Source organism: Antennarius striatus, chromosome 19, assembly GCF_040054535.1.
Source record: "Antennarius striatus isolate MH-2024 chromosome 19, ASM4005453v1, whole genome shotgun sequence".
NCBI lineage: Eukaryota > Metazoa > Chordata > Actinopteri > Lophiiformes > Antennariidae > Antennarius > Antennarius striatus.
This window is the reverse complement of record NC_090794.1, coordinates 816915-828836: the sequence shown is the minus strand read 5'-3', so window position 1 is coordinate 828836 and position 11922 is coordinate 816915. Positions and strand designations below refer to the sequence as shown.

General features: G+C 54.9%; 2 protein-coding genes across 5 annotated transcripts; one reads left to right on the top strand and one right to left on the bottom strand.

The window, feature by feature from the left end:
• Window positions 1-216: 216 nt before the first annotated feature.
• On the top strand, window positions 217-6603 carry LOC137613907 (MAP/microtubule affinity-regulating kinase 3-like). Of its 3 annotated transcripts, XM_068343379.1 has the most exons (18): window positions 226-821; window positions 1531-1716; window positions 1946-1999; window positions 2109-2157; window positions 2312-2377; window positions 2485-2555; window positions 2702-2758; window positions 2856-2990; window positions 3059-3160; window positions 3247-3366; window positions 3440-3539; window positions 3857-3969; window positions 4052-4187; window positions 4259-4461; window positions 4541-4641; window positions 4720-4992; window positions 5338-5382; window positions 5598-6602. In XM_068343379.1, the coding sequence occupies exons 1-18, from the start codon at window positions 771-773 to the stop codon at window positions 5962-5964; spliced, it is 2229 nt and encodes a 742-aa protein (XP_068199480.1). In that variant the 5' UTR covers window positions 226-770; the 3' UTR covers window positions 5965-6602. The 3 variants fall into 3 exon arrangements, with proteins under 3 accessions (XP_068199479.1, XP_068199481.1, XP_068199480.1); XM_068343378.1 differs by having other exon boundaries at window positions 217-821; window positions 4541-4992; window positions 5598-6603; XM_068343380.1 differs by lacking the exon at window positions 5338-5382 and having other exon boundaries at window positions 220-821; window positions 5598-6603.
• A 393-nt stretch (window positions 6604-6996) lies between these two features.
• Window positions 6997-11922, bottom strand: LOC137613908 (creatine kinase B-type). 2 transcript variants are annotated; one of them, XM_068343382.1, is made up of 8 exons: window positions 11013-11147; window positions 10228-10440; window positions 9759-9913; window positions 9038-9170; window positions 7942-8113; window positions 7732-7855; window positions 7464-7653; window positions 6997-7383 (listed from the first exon to the last, which is right to left on the bottom strand). In XM_068343382.1, exons 2-8 carry the CDS (start codon window positions 10418-10420, stop codon window positions 7205-7207), a joined length of 1146 nt encoding a protein of 381 aa, XP_068199483.1. In that variant the 5' UTR covers window positions 10421-10440; window positions 11013-11147; the 3' UTR covers window positions 6997-7204. The 2 variants fall into 2 exon arrangements, with proteins under 2 accessions (XP_068199483.1, XP_068199482.1); XM_068343381.1 differs by lacking the exon at window positions 11013-11147 and adding an exon at window positions 11773-11922 and having other exon boundaries at window positions 6998-7383.

Below are 11922 nucleotides of genomic sequence, written 5' to 3'. Positions count from 1 at the left end.
TTTTAATGTGCTGCATTCAACTGAAAACTGATTTCAAGTTTAATTTTACCCATATTAATATTCAGAATAAACTTCATTGTTGGTTCGATTTTTTAAATTATTTTTATGACCGAACGGATTAACTTTGGTGACGTTGTCGTGTTTTAATCACGGAATCCTTTTCATCCTTCATTTCCGTATCCATCCTTTCTGTCTAGTCACCCTAGCAACAGAAAACGCCGCCGCTCCGCCTCGCTAACCAATCAGAGCTCACGTCGTGTCTTACGTCACATCCTGTCAGCCTGCTGGGTTTGGTTGGTCGTCCATCTTGGCTGTGGCTAGCGGAGCGGCTGGAGAGTGTCTCTCCGTGGGATGACGAGAAGCTGAACGAACCTCACCGCCGCTGGATTAACGGAACCGGTACCGTCGATTCGAATCGACCCCTTACCGGAGACGGGACGGGCGGAACCGGAGCCGCTCCGGTCGCACAGACGCCTAGCCGGGGCTAGCCGGCTAACTTAGCCGTAAAGAGGAACTGTTGCTCCGGTTGAGTTCGGATCTATGTCAGCAGGAAACTACCGGAAAAGAAGCGGACCCGAACCGAACCGGGACAGATAGCGCTCCGACACCGAATCCAGGCCCGGGCCCGGTGATGCCTGGGGGTATCCTGCCCAGATAGACCCGAACCTGAAGTTCACTCAGCCCGCCGACGGTCCGCTAACTTCGGGCAGGTGTCTCCGGGCGGACGGGCGGCTTCATGACCGAACTTCCCTCACTGTGACCCGGGTAACATGTCCGCCAGGACCCCCCTGCCCACCGTCAACGAGCGGGACGCGGAGAACGTGAGTCCGGCCTCCGGTGGACGTTTTATTGTTGTCTGAAGAGTTGGTTTGAGTTCGGTAAACGTCACGTGAGTGAAAATGACGTCACTTCCGGTTGTCCCAGCTGTCCTCCTGAGAGATGTTTGAATGGACGTCAGGTTCCGGTTCTCCAGCAGGTTTTGGGGTGTCCTTGAGAATTAAATCAGGTTATTAAGTTGTTTTCCAGGTTCAAGGAACCTTGAAATTCCTTAAGATGGTTATTGAGGGTCAGGAGAAGAGTTTCAGGCATTTCCAAGGACTTTCCAGGGTGGGGGTGCTGCTCAAGGCCCTTGAGAAAAATGTTAAGATCCCTTCCAAAAGATTACAGGTGTCCTGGAATTCTTTTCATGTGGTCTGTATGTGATTGATCAGTGATTGATCACCCTCTCCTGATCCCGCTTCGTCATTGGAGGACACAGAACAGTGCGTCTTTCTGTCGACCAATCAGAGAGCAGCGTGTTATGTTAAATTAGAGGATCAGCAGTTTCTGTCTGACCCAGTTCTGATCCGGTTTCTGGTTATTTTAGGCTGCAGACATGGAACTGTGTGTGTGTTTGTGTGTGTGTTTGTGTGTGTGCGTGTGTGTGTGTGTGTGTGTGTGTGTGTGCTGGAATATCACACGTGGGAGTCTCTGGATATGAGAATAAAATTCTCAAACACGTCCCTCTGTGGTGTGTTTTTTTTCTCCCAGCATACCTCAGCGGATGATGGGCGGAGTCAGGTGTCGTCACGCCCTGTTCGCTCGTCTCGCTGTAAAAACTCATCGTCGGCCGCTGATGAGACGCCGCACATCGGAAACTACCGCCTGATGAAGACCATCGGGAAGGGGAACTTCGCCAAAGTGAAGCTGGCCCGACACGTCCTGACGGGACGCGAGGTGAGGGAGACGGGTCCTGAGAGACAGACGGGTCCTGAGAGACAGACGGGTCCTGAGAGACAGACGGGTCCTGAGAGACAGACGGGTCCTGAGAGACAGACGGGTCCTGAGAGACAGACGGGTCCTGAGAGACAGACGGGTCCTGAGAGACAGACGGGTCCTGAGAGACAGTCTCAGCGATCCTCCTGCAGCGGCGTCTAACTGTCGGCCATCTTTGTTTTCCTCAAAGGTGGCGATCAAAATCATCGACAAGACGCAGCTGAACCCGACCAGCCTTCAGAAGGTGAGACGGGTTCCAGAGGCAGGACGACAGGGTCGGATCAAACCCTCAGTCTCACCTGTCTGTATGTCTGTCTGTCTGTCTGCACGTCTCACCTGTCTGTCTGTTTCAGCTCTTCAGGGAAGTCCGAATAATGAAGATCCTGAATCACCCGAACATCGGTGAGTCACCTGTCTGTCTGCCTGTCTCACCTGTCTGTCCTTCTCACCTGTCTGTTTCTCTGTATCATCTGCCTGTCTCTTTCACCTGTCTATCTCACCTGTCTGTCTTTCCATCTCTCAGCTGTCTGTCCCTCACCTGTCTGTCTCTCCACAGTCAAGCTGTTTGAGGTGATCGAGACGGAGAAGACTCTCTACCTGGTGATGGAGTACGCCAGCGGAGGTGAGTCACCTGGACCGGGGGGGCGGGGCCACCGGAGGGGGTTGTCACCCAGCGTCGTCTTCACCTTGTGTGTGTGTGTGTGTGTGTGTGTGTGTGTGTGTGTGCAGGTGAAGTGTTCGACTACCTCGTAGCCCACGGCAGGATGAAGGAGAAGGAGGCACGAGCTAAATTCAGACAGGTAACACAGGCGTGATGAGAGGGCGGAGCCTGCTTCCCCTCCCTGATGTCTCACGCTGTCTTCTGATCTGCCTGTCTGTCTGTCCACCCGTCTGTCCACCCGTCTGTCCACCCGTCTGTCCACCCGTCTGTCCACCCTGGTCACAGATCGTGTCTGCGGTGCAGTACTGCCACCAGAAACGCATCGTCCACCGAGACCTGAAGGTAACGCCTTCGTCTTGAGTCACAGATTTCCCAGCTGACCTTAAACGCACTGCGAAGGTGCCGTCATGTGACCTGGTCATGTGACTGTGTCCCGCAGGCTGAGAACCTCCTCCTGGATGCTGACATGAACATCAAAATAGCAGATTTTGGTTTCAGCAACGAGTTCACAGTCGGCGGGAAACTGGACACGTTCTGCGGCTCGCCACCGTACGCCGCCCCCGAACTGTTCCAGGTGCGTCCCGACCATATACGGGCAGAGTGGGAGGAGCTACAGGCAGGTGTTAACCTTTTGTCTTCCAGGGGAAGAAGTACGACGGTCCTGAGGTGGACGTGTGGAGTCTGGGCGTGATCCTCTACACGCTGGTCAGCGGCTCGCTGCCGTTCGACGGGCAGAACCTCAAGGTGAGCCGTCCGGCTCCGCCCCCAGCACATCACAGCACGCGGTTAGCCTAGCTTAGCCGTGTTTTAAACGTGGCGTGCGTCTGCAGGAGCTCCGGGAGCGGGTTCTGCGGGGGAAGTACCGGATCCCCTTCTACATGTCCACCGACTGCGAGAACCTCCTGAAGCGCTTCCTGGTTCTCAACCCGGGGAAGCGAGGAACCCTGGAGGTGAGGACACGCCCACTGAGGTGTACCTGAAGGGTCGATCGATCAGCTGATCGGCTTCACTATTGATCCTCAGCAAATCATGAGGGACCGCTGGATCAACGCCGGCTCTGAGGACGAAGATCTGAAGCCCTTCATGGAGCCGGAGCTGGACATCCGAGACCAGAAGAGGATAGGTAACCTACTGTAACCTACCTGTGACCTACCAGAACCTACTGTAACCTACCTGTGACCTACCAGAACCTACTGTAACCTACCTGTGACCTACTGTAACCTACCTGTGACCTACCAGAACCTACTGTAACCTTCCTGTGACCTACCAAAAACTACCATAACCTACTCTAACCTACATGTAACCTACATGTAACCTACTGTAACCTACTGTAAGTTGAATGTCCATATGTTGAGGACTAGTCGTACTCATGCGTGAGGTCAGAGCTGTGAGCAGCCAATCAGAGGACAGGATGTTGGTCATGTGACCTGTGTGTTCCAGACATGATGGTGGAGTTGGGTTACTCCAGAGAGGAGATCAGCAACTCGCTCGCCAAGATGAAGTACGATGACATCACGGCAACCTACCTGCTGCTGGGACGCAAGGCCGCAGAGGTCAGAGGTGGTTACCGTGGTAACAACAGGTTTGACCCCCAAGCAGCAGTCACACTGATGCCCGTTGTCTTTGATGGCTCAGGTGGAGGCGAGCGACTCCGGCGGCGTCTCTCTGCTCAAACCACGACCGACCAGCAGCAGCCAATCACCTGCTCACGTCACCCAACGCTCCGCCTCCTCCTCCTCCTCCTCCAGACAGAGGAGGTACAGCGAACAAGGTAAGGGGTCGCGACCCCACGACCAACCGGGAACCTCCTCCCTACTCTTAATTACTCATCCTCTCCTGCAGTATGCCCCGCCCCCTCAGCGCCCCACCCCAGGCGGAGTCAGACGACGGCGGCAGCGGCGGCCGATGGAGAGGCAAAGCAGGACGTGGGAGGTCAGAACAGGAAGTCCAGCCCCGCGGACGGAGGCAGTCCTCTGCTGGGGAACGCCCACAACCCCAACATGGCCGACATCCCCGAGCGGAGGAAGACGTCGGCCCCGCCCACCGTGAGTTCACCTGTGCAAACAGGAAGTGAGAAGCAAATGGCGTTTTCCTCGTCATGACGTCATGTGTTTGCGGCGGCAGAGTGGCTCGTCCAGCATGACGCGCAGGAACACGTACGTCTGCAGCGAGAGGAACGCCGCCGACCACCGGCAGGGGGCGCTGCAGAACGGCAAGGAGAACAGGTACGGCCCCACCCCCGCCCGCAAGGCGACGCCCCCGCCTCACGCCCTAACGCCGCGTCCTCTCCGTGTCCCCATCAGTTCAGCCGCCACCACCCCTCAGAGGTCAGTGGGCGGAGCCTCCACCCACAGCGTCAGCAGCGGCGCCACCCCGCCCGACCGCCTGCGGTTCCCACGGGGGACGGCGAGCCGCAGCACCTTCCACGGGGGGCAGCTGAGGGAGAGACGCACCGCCACCTACAATGGGCCCCCCGCCTCGCCCAGCCTGTCACATGATGCCACGCCTCTCGCCCAATCACGAGCCAGGGGCTCCACCAACCTGTTCAGCAAGCTGACCTCCAAGCTCACGCGCAGGTACGCCCCCCCGCCGCGCTCGCAAGACCGACTTCCTGCTTCACCTGAACTCACCGTCCTTCCCTTGTTTCCTTGTTCCCTTGTTTCCTTGTTCCCTTGTTTCCTTCCTTGTTCCCTTGTTTCCTTCCTTGTGTCCTTGTTTCCTTCCTTGTTCCCTTGTTTCCTTCCTTGTTCCCTTGTTTCCTTCCTTGTTCCCTTGTTTCCTTCCTTGTGTCCTTGTTTCCTTCCTTGTTCCCTTGTTTCCTTCCTTGTGTCCTTGTTTCCTTCCTTGTTCCCTTGTTTCCTTCCTTGTTCCCTTGTTTCCTTCCTTGTTCCCTTGTTTCCTTCCTTGTGTCCTTGCGTCAGAGGGGCGTCTGAAGCCGAGAGGAACGGCCGACCCGAGGAGTCCAGGTGAGAAGAAGGCTTCTGATTGGCTCAGGCTGTTTGGGGGAGGAGCTCCATGCCAGCCAATCAGAAGCCAGTATTAGTCTGGATTAATTCTCAGGTGTAGTTTGGGGGCGTGGCCAGAAACTCTAGTGTAACTTTTACCTAGGCCACGCCTCCCAGTCTCTGATTGTCTCAGGTGATTGGTTCGGTCTGACCGGACATGCCCCGCCTCTCTGCAGCCGTGGCGACGCGTGCGACCCGAGGGAGGAGCCCGGCGGCCCCGCAACCCCCCTGAAGGAGTCCAAGCCGCGCTCCCTGAGGTTCACCTGGAGCATGAAGACCACGTCGTCGCTGGAGCCGCACGACATGATGAAGGAGATCCGCAAGGTGCTGGACGCCAACAGCTGCGACTACGAGCAGCGCGAGCACTTCCTGCTCCTCTGTGTCCACGGCGACGGCCACGCCGACAGCCTCGTCCAATGGGAGATGGAGGTGTGCAAGCTGCCCCGCCTCTCGCTCAACGGCGTCCGCTTCAAGCGCATCTCAGGAACGTCCATCGCCTTCAAGAACATCGCCTCCAAGATCGCCAACGAGCTGAAGCTGTAGACGGGTGGAGGTGAGACGGGAGGAGAGGGAGACGGGTGGAGGTGAGACGGGAGGAGAGGGAGACAGGAGGAGAAGGAGAGACAGACGGAGAGAAAGAGAGACAGGAGGAGAGACAGGAAGAAAGAGAGACAGGTTATGATTGGTTGAGACGTAGAGCAGACACAGGTGAACAGAGAGACAGGTAACCCAGCAGTTTCCCTGTCTCTCTGTTCCTGGTGTCGTCTGTCTGTCTCACCCACCTGTCCCCTGCTTCAGTGTGAGCATTATTCTGACTGCTGCAGAGCATCATGGGAGTTGGAGTTCAGTGTTACGAGGACTAGACAGGAGCTGTTCTGCTGTGATGAACTTTTTTTTTTTTTTTTTCAAAGACTGAGCTGCAGGTGTTTGGCCACGCCCACCCGACAAATAAGATGGCTGTCCCTTTAAGGGGGCGGGCAGTAGAGCCAGTGGGCGGGGTCATCTACAGGCAGTGTCATGGATGTACATAGATTGTTTGCGACTCACCTGGGTCTCGTTGATTTGTTTCCATCGGCTGATCAGCAGGCGATTGACGACTGATCAGCTGATCGCCGTTTGATAACTTCCTGTGTTCACCTGTGTCTCATTAAAACACGCTGAACTCAGCTCCTGGTCTCCATCGATTTCTTTGAATTGCGATAAAACGATGCTGCTGGACATGTTGTCATGGCAACGGCGTAGCGCCAACTCGTCCGCCGGAGAATCGGTTGTTTTGATGACGTCACGGAGAGCCGGGTGAAACAAACGTCAAACCGGTTTGACCTGTTTTGTTGTTGTTTAGATAAAATGGATTTAAAAATGATTTTAATAATTTATGAATAATTTTATGTAAACATTTAAATATTTTAAGCCCCGCCTCCCGACTCGTGTCACACCTCCACTGGTTTTCAAAAGGGATTGATGGTTTCTTCTGATGTAAACAAACTCATCCAGTGTGTGTGTGTGTGTGTGTGTGTGTGTGTGTGTGTGTAATGAGGACAGCTGCGCAGCAGGCGTTAGTCGGGGCCCACACAGACTTTATTATTGGGCATTTCAGGTGTTAGATGGGTCCCACAGGTGGAGAGAGAATCCTTCACACGTCGGGCGACTGAAGTCTAACAGATCGGATCTAATCGTCCTGCGGCTCCAGGACGGCTTCTGATTGGTTACAGTGAGGGGGGAGGGGGACGTGGGGGTGGGGTCAGTGAGGATGGGGTGGGGTGTTTGAGGCTACAGTGACAGTTCACTTCTGCTCGGGCATCAGGTCGTCGACGCCCTCGCCGCCCTCCAGACGCTTCTCCATGTCCACCAGCAGGTTGACGCCGTCCACCACCATCTGCACCAGCTCCACCTCCGAGAAGCCCAGGCGGTCCGCGTTGGAGATGTCGAAGACTCCGCCCACCGCCGCCGTGTCCACGCCACCTGAGGGACGGGTCGTTAAGACTTTCTCCATCTAAATAATCGTAACCGTAGCAACGCCCCGATGGGCCGGATTCGCTCACCTGTTCCTCGCTTCTGCAGCCGCAGTCTCTTCAGGATTTCTCCGAACTTCTCGTGTTTGCTGAGGTGGGGCAGTTTGACGTGGACGCCGGCCCTCAGTCCTGTCCCCAGGTTGGACGGACAGGTGAGGACGTAGCCCAGGTGCTCGTTCCACATGAACTCGTGGCTCCGCTCCTTGAACAAGTTCTCGATCTGGCAGAGAGGAGGAGGTGACCAATGGAGACTTCTACTTCCTGTTCTGGGGACAGGAAGTGGGTGTCTGGGTCTTACCTTGGTGAGGCCGGTGCAGAAGCGGGTGAACACCTCCCTCATGTTGCCCCCTTTCTGCATGCTGATGACACGCAGGTGGTCTTCCTCGTTCACCCAAACCAGGAAGGTCTTGTTGTCGTTGTGCCTGCAGGCGAGAGTGGAGGGTTAAAAGCGCCCACGGCTCTTGTCTGTCAGTCATTCTGAAGGTCCAATGCGCGCCGCCATCCTGACCAGATGCCGCGGCCGTCGGGCCAATCGCGGGCCATCCCGGACGCCAGCAGCAGCGGGGAGACGGGCTTGTCAAACAGAAAGTGGTCATCGATCAGCTGCTGCTGCTCCTCCTCTGTCATGTTCTTCAGGGCGTAGTACTTCCCCTTCAGGTCCCCGTCCAGAATGTCCAGAGCTGCAGCGCCAAAAACAGGTCGTAGAGGTCAGGAGAGGTCGCGCCTGACAGGCGGAACTCAGGGGAAACGATTCCCACCAATGTTAAATCAATCAATTTGAACGGTTTGGCTCCTACGTAATCACTTTAATGTGTCCAGTTTGGTTTGTGAGGAATCTGAAGTTAACATGCTAAGCTAAAACTAATGAAAATAAAAATGTATTCATTAAAGGGGTATTTAGTCATTTAAATAAATATTTATTCATCTGAATATTCATTTAAATCTGTATTTAGTTTAAATGGATATTTAGTCACAGAATGGGTATTTATTTAAATAAATATTCATTTAAATGGGTATTTCATGTAATGTCAGATTTGCGATTAGCTGGACGTGTCCCTCTGTCCACCTGCAGGGGGCAGCAGACGGTCCGGTCCGCCGGGTTCTACCGGTCCACTTGAGTCCGGTTCAGTCCGGTTCAGTCCGGCCTCATTTGCATATGAAAGACGACAAGCTCTTCAGCCTCATTAAGAGTCTCGGCAGAACGAGTGGAGCTCACGGTTACGTAAGAGTTTGATCTGCTGCTGCGTTCACTGACACGCTCGCTGAGGCATGATGGGAAAAAATCTAAATAAAGACCAGCCCTTTTCAGCTGCAGTCAGATCTACATAAAGGAGGCAGGCCTCCTCTTCATCAGCGAAGAACAAACAAGTACGAGCGTTTGTGGACGCAGCATCGCTTAAATGTGTTTCTCAAATTTACGATTAAAAATAGAATTAATAGAATAGAATTAAATTAATATCTCAATCTGATGAATTGACATGTAAACAACACGTCTGCTAATCGTTATCTGATGGTTCTGAGCGTTTCAGGGATTAGCGCACAGATCAGCTCGCTGCCACCAGGGGGCGAGGTGACTCTACAACTGACAGGAAGTGATGTCATACATTCGATGGAGAGGTTCTCGATGGCGCGGCGCTCCCCGCGGCTGCAGTGGGGGGGCAGGCAGAAGCCCCGGATGCTGCGTCCCGTCCGAACCCGTGAGCTCAGAACGTAGTTGGGATCCAGATCGTCTCCGCCCTGGAACAGGAAGTAGAGAACGTTTGGAACACAACCGCTGGAGGGCATCCAGCTGAAAACACTGTGCAAAATCAAAGCAAAGGAGTTTGGGTTCCAGAACCCCCCCCAACGCTGCCCCATGTGGAGGGATGTCGTCCAGCCCAGACACCTACGCCAACCCAGACATCAAAGCCGATACAAAGACATCAAAGTCAACCCAGAAATCAGAAGACCATACAGGGAGGGGGTCCAGCATTGACCCCCCATGGGTTTGCGAGACGGAGACCCCCAAAGGGAACGGTTCCATCCCAGACAGAGTTGACCGAGACGAAAAGAGACGACGGTGTAGATCAGTCAAGGTCAGATCAGACACCCCAAAGGTCAAACCAGACTGGGAGGAGTCACAGACCCCTTCAAGGTTAGACCCCGCCTCCAAACCCCCAGGAGGGACCAGGCAATCTGATTTCATGAGCTGCTTGTTGTTTCCCCTTGATCGGCTACAAACGTGGTGCGTTCAAGGACCAGGTCGGTCTCTTCAGTTATTGATTATCGGCTTTTGAAAGCCCCTGACGCCTTGTGTTTGTTTTATTGTTTGTTGTTGTTGTTTACCTGCAGGTTTTCGGCGTTCAGGTCCGTCTTGTGTTTGTCCGTGGGTTTGTACCCCCCGTGGCGGTCCTCGATCACGGGGTCCAGCAGGTCTTTGAACACCTCGTACGTCTCCTCGTCCCCGGCGACGCATCCGACCGTCATGATGAACGGATGCCCTGCGGGTAAGACAGAAACAATCGATCACGTTGATCGATCGAGTGACAAACCAAAGGTGCGCTTCTTTTCGTCACCGGGGGCTCTTTGCCTCTGACACGTCTGCGTCGTGTGAGGGAACGTTTGACTCCTGAGTGAATTAAACTGATTGGATGAAGAGGATGAGGCTCAGACAGGAGTCAAAGGTCGCCGCCCCCTAGGGGGCAGATTAGGGGGGAAAAACCTGACCCCAACCAAGGGGTCAATCCCATTAAGGAATTAATTATGGAGCACAAGGTCTGAGTGAAGGTGACCGGCGGCGCCGGGGGGGCGTTACCTGGGTTGTCCACGCCCGTCTGGATGACGTCGTCCAGGGTGAAGCCGCTGGGCGTCTCCTTGTCGCGCAGGTGGGCGTACATTTCGGGCGTGAGCACCTTGGCCATGTGGTTGTTGTGCTGGCTGAGGTCGGGGTACTCCTGCTCCGACGAGTAGTTCATCTTCAGCTTGTTGTGGGTGTTTCCGAAAGGCATGGCGACGTCCGGGTGGCGACCTGGCGACGGAACCGCCAGACGATCAGTAATCATTATCAGATCAATCATCAATATCGGAGCGATAATCAATATCAGGGTAATAATCCGTATCGGTGTATCAGTCTGATAAGCGTTGGTGATCGGATGAGGTAACAGAACGTTAATCTGGGCCTCGATATGAATTTTTATTCATAAATATTCATAAGTAAATATATATTTAGATAAATATTTACAAATTAAATGTAAAACATTTAAAATTCGATTTTTATTCGTGTTTTAATCTTTAAAATCGATCCTCATCTCGGGATCAATCCGAAAACGGACCGATCAGGCTGGAGAAGCCCGGCTGATCCCGCTCGGATCCGTTCGGCCCGGTTCGGTTCCGTTCGGCTCCACTCGGAGAACTCCGACGGATCACGTGACGCGCGGGCCGCGGCGGTGACGCAGCGGCAGGCCGCCGTTAACCCTTCGCGTGCGCGGCTGACGCCCCGGTCACCTTCAGCGCCTCGAACCGGAACCGGGGGGGGGGGGCGTCTGCTGGTTCTGGCGCGCGCGTTCTGACGCCCCCCCAGGTGTGACACCGGATATTTACCGGATTGGTTCCCGGTCCGGTTGTAAGTCTGCAGGACTGACGCCGCTGAGGCGGCGGAGCGGAGCTCAGTCCGGTATTATCCCGTTAGAATGTAGATGGGGACACACTGAGCATGCGCAGTAGGACAGACGCTCCGACACAATAAAAATACGTCGGACGGTTTCGATCGAAGTGCGCAGCAGAACGATCGATGACTGATAATCGAATGAAAACATCTCCAATCAGACGTGATTTGACGCAACAGACCCGCGTCCGTCGAGGCGCAGATTAGGGATGTTTTCATCACGCCTGAGTGGATTTAAGGTGGATTTGCGCTATTTAAGGACCCCCCCCCGGTGGTTTAACGGACACACCGTTTCCGTTAGAGTGTGTGTGTGTGTGTGTGTGTGTGTGTGTGTGTGTGTGTGTGTGTGTGTGTGTGTGCGCGCGGGATCCGGTGCCTCCGCTGCTGACTGCGCAACACCTGCGGACGGGACGGACCGCAAGGTCGTTGGGATGACAGGTGGAGACACAGACAGGCGCTCTGCAGATCTACGCGGGTAAACAACCGGTAAACAACCGGTAAACAACCGGTAAACAACCGGTAAACAGCCGGTAAACAGCCGCGCGCGCGCCTGCATCCTCCTCCTTTGTTCTTTGCAGATCGCGCACCGTCGCGTGCGCGTCCGTGCCTGATCGATGAGCTGATGAGGTGATGTATCGATGATGTGATCGGCGGTGCGGTGACCGGTCGCGGTGGGGGGGTTGGGGGGGGTCCTACCTGTCGGTTCGGGATGCGGAGAGGCGGCGGTAACGGTCCGGTTCCGGTGCTGCTGCTGCGGATTAGAGCGGCTCGCGGCCTTTTATAACCACCCCCCGCCCCTCATTGGCTCCCGGCCGCGGTCCATTCATTCCATTGGACCGAGCCCCC

Excerpts from the sequence above, each read along its gene's own strand:
- LOC137613907 (XM_068343378.1), top strand. The coding sequence starts at position 771 with ATGTCCGCCAGGACCCCCCTGCCCACCGTCAACGAGCGGGACGCGGAG. Across the intron at positions 2,556-2,701 it reads CACGAGCTAAATTCAGACAG|ATCGTGTCTGCGGTGCAGTA; the intron begins GTAACACAGGCG and ends CCCTGGTCACAG. Across the intron at positions 3,970-4,051 it reads TGGGACGCAAGGCCGCAGAG|GTGGAGGCGAGCGACTCCGG; the intron begins GTCAGAGGTGGT and ends TTGATGGCTCAG.
- LOC137613908 (XM_068343381.1), bottom strand. The coding sequence starts at position 10,420 with ATGCCTTTCGGAAACACCCACAACAAGCTGAAGATGAACTACTCGTCG. Across the intron at positions 9,914-10,227 it reads GACGGGCGTGGACAACCCAG|GGCATCCGTTCATCATGACG; the intron begins GTAACGCCCCCC and ends TCTTACCCGCAG. Across the intron at positions 7,654-7,731 it reads TCTGCACCGGCCTCACCAAG|ATCGAGAACTTGTTCAAGGA; the intron begins GTAAGACCCAGA and ends CCTCTCTGCCAG.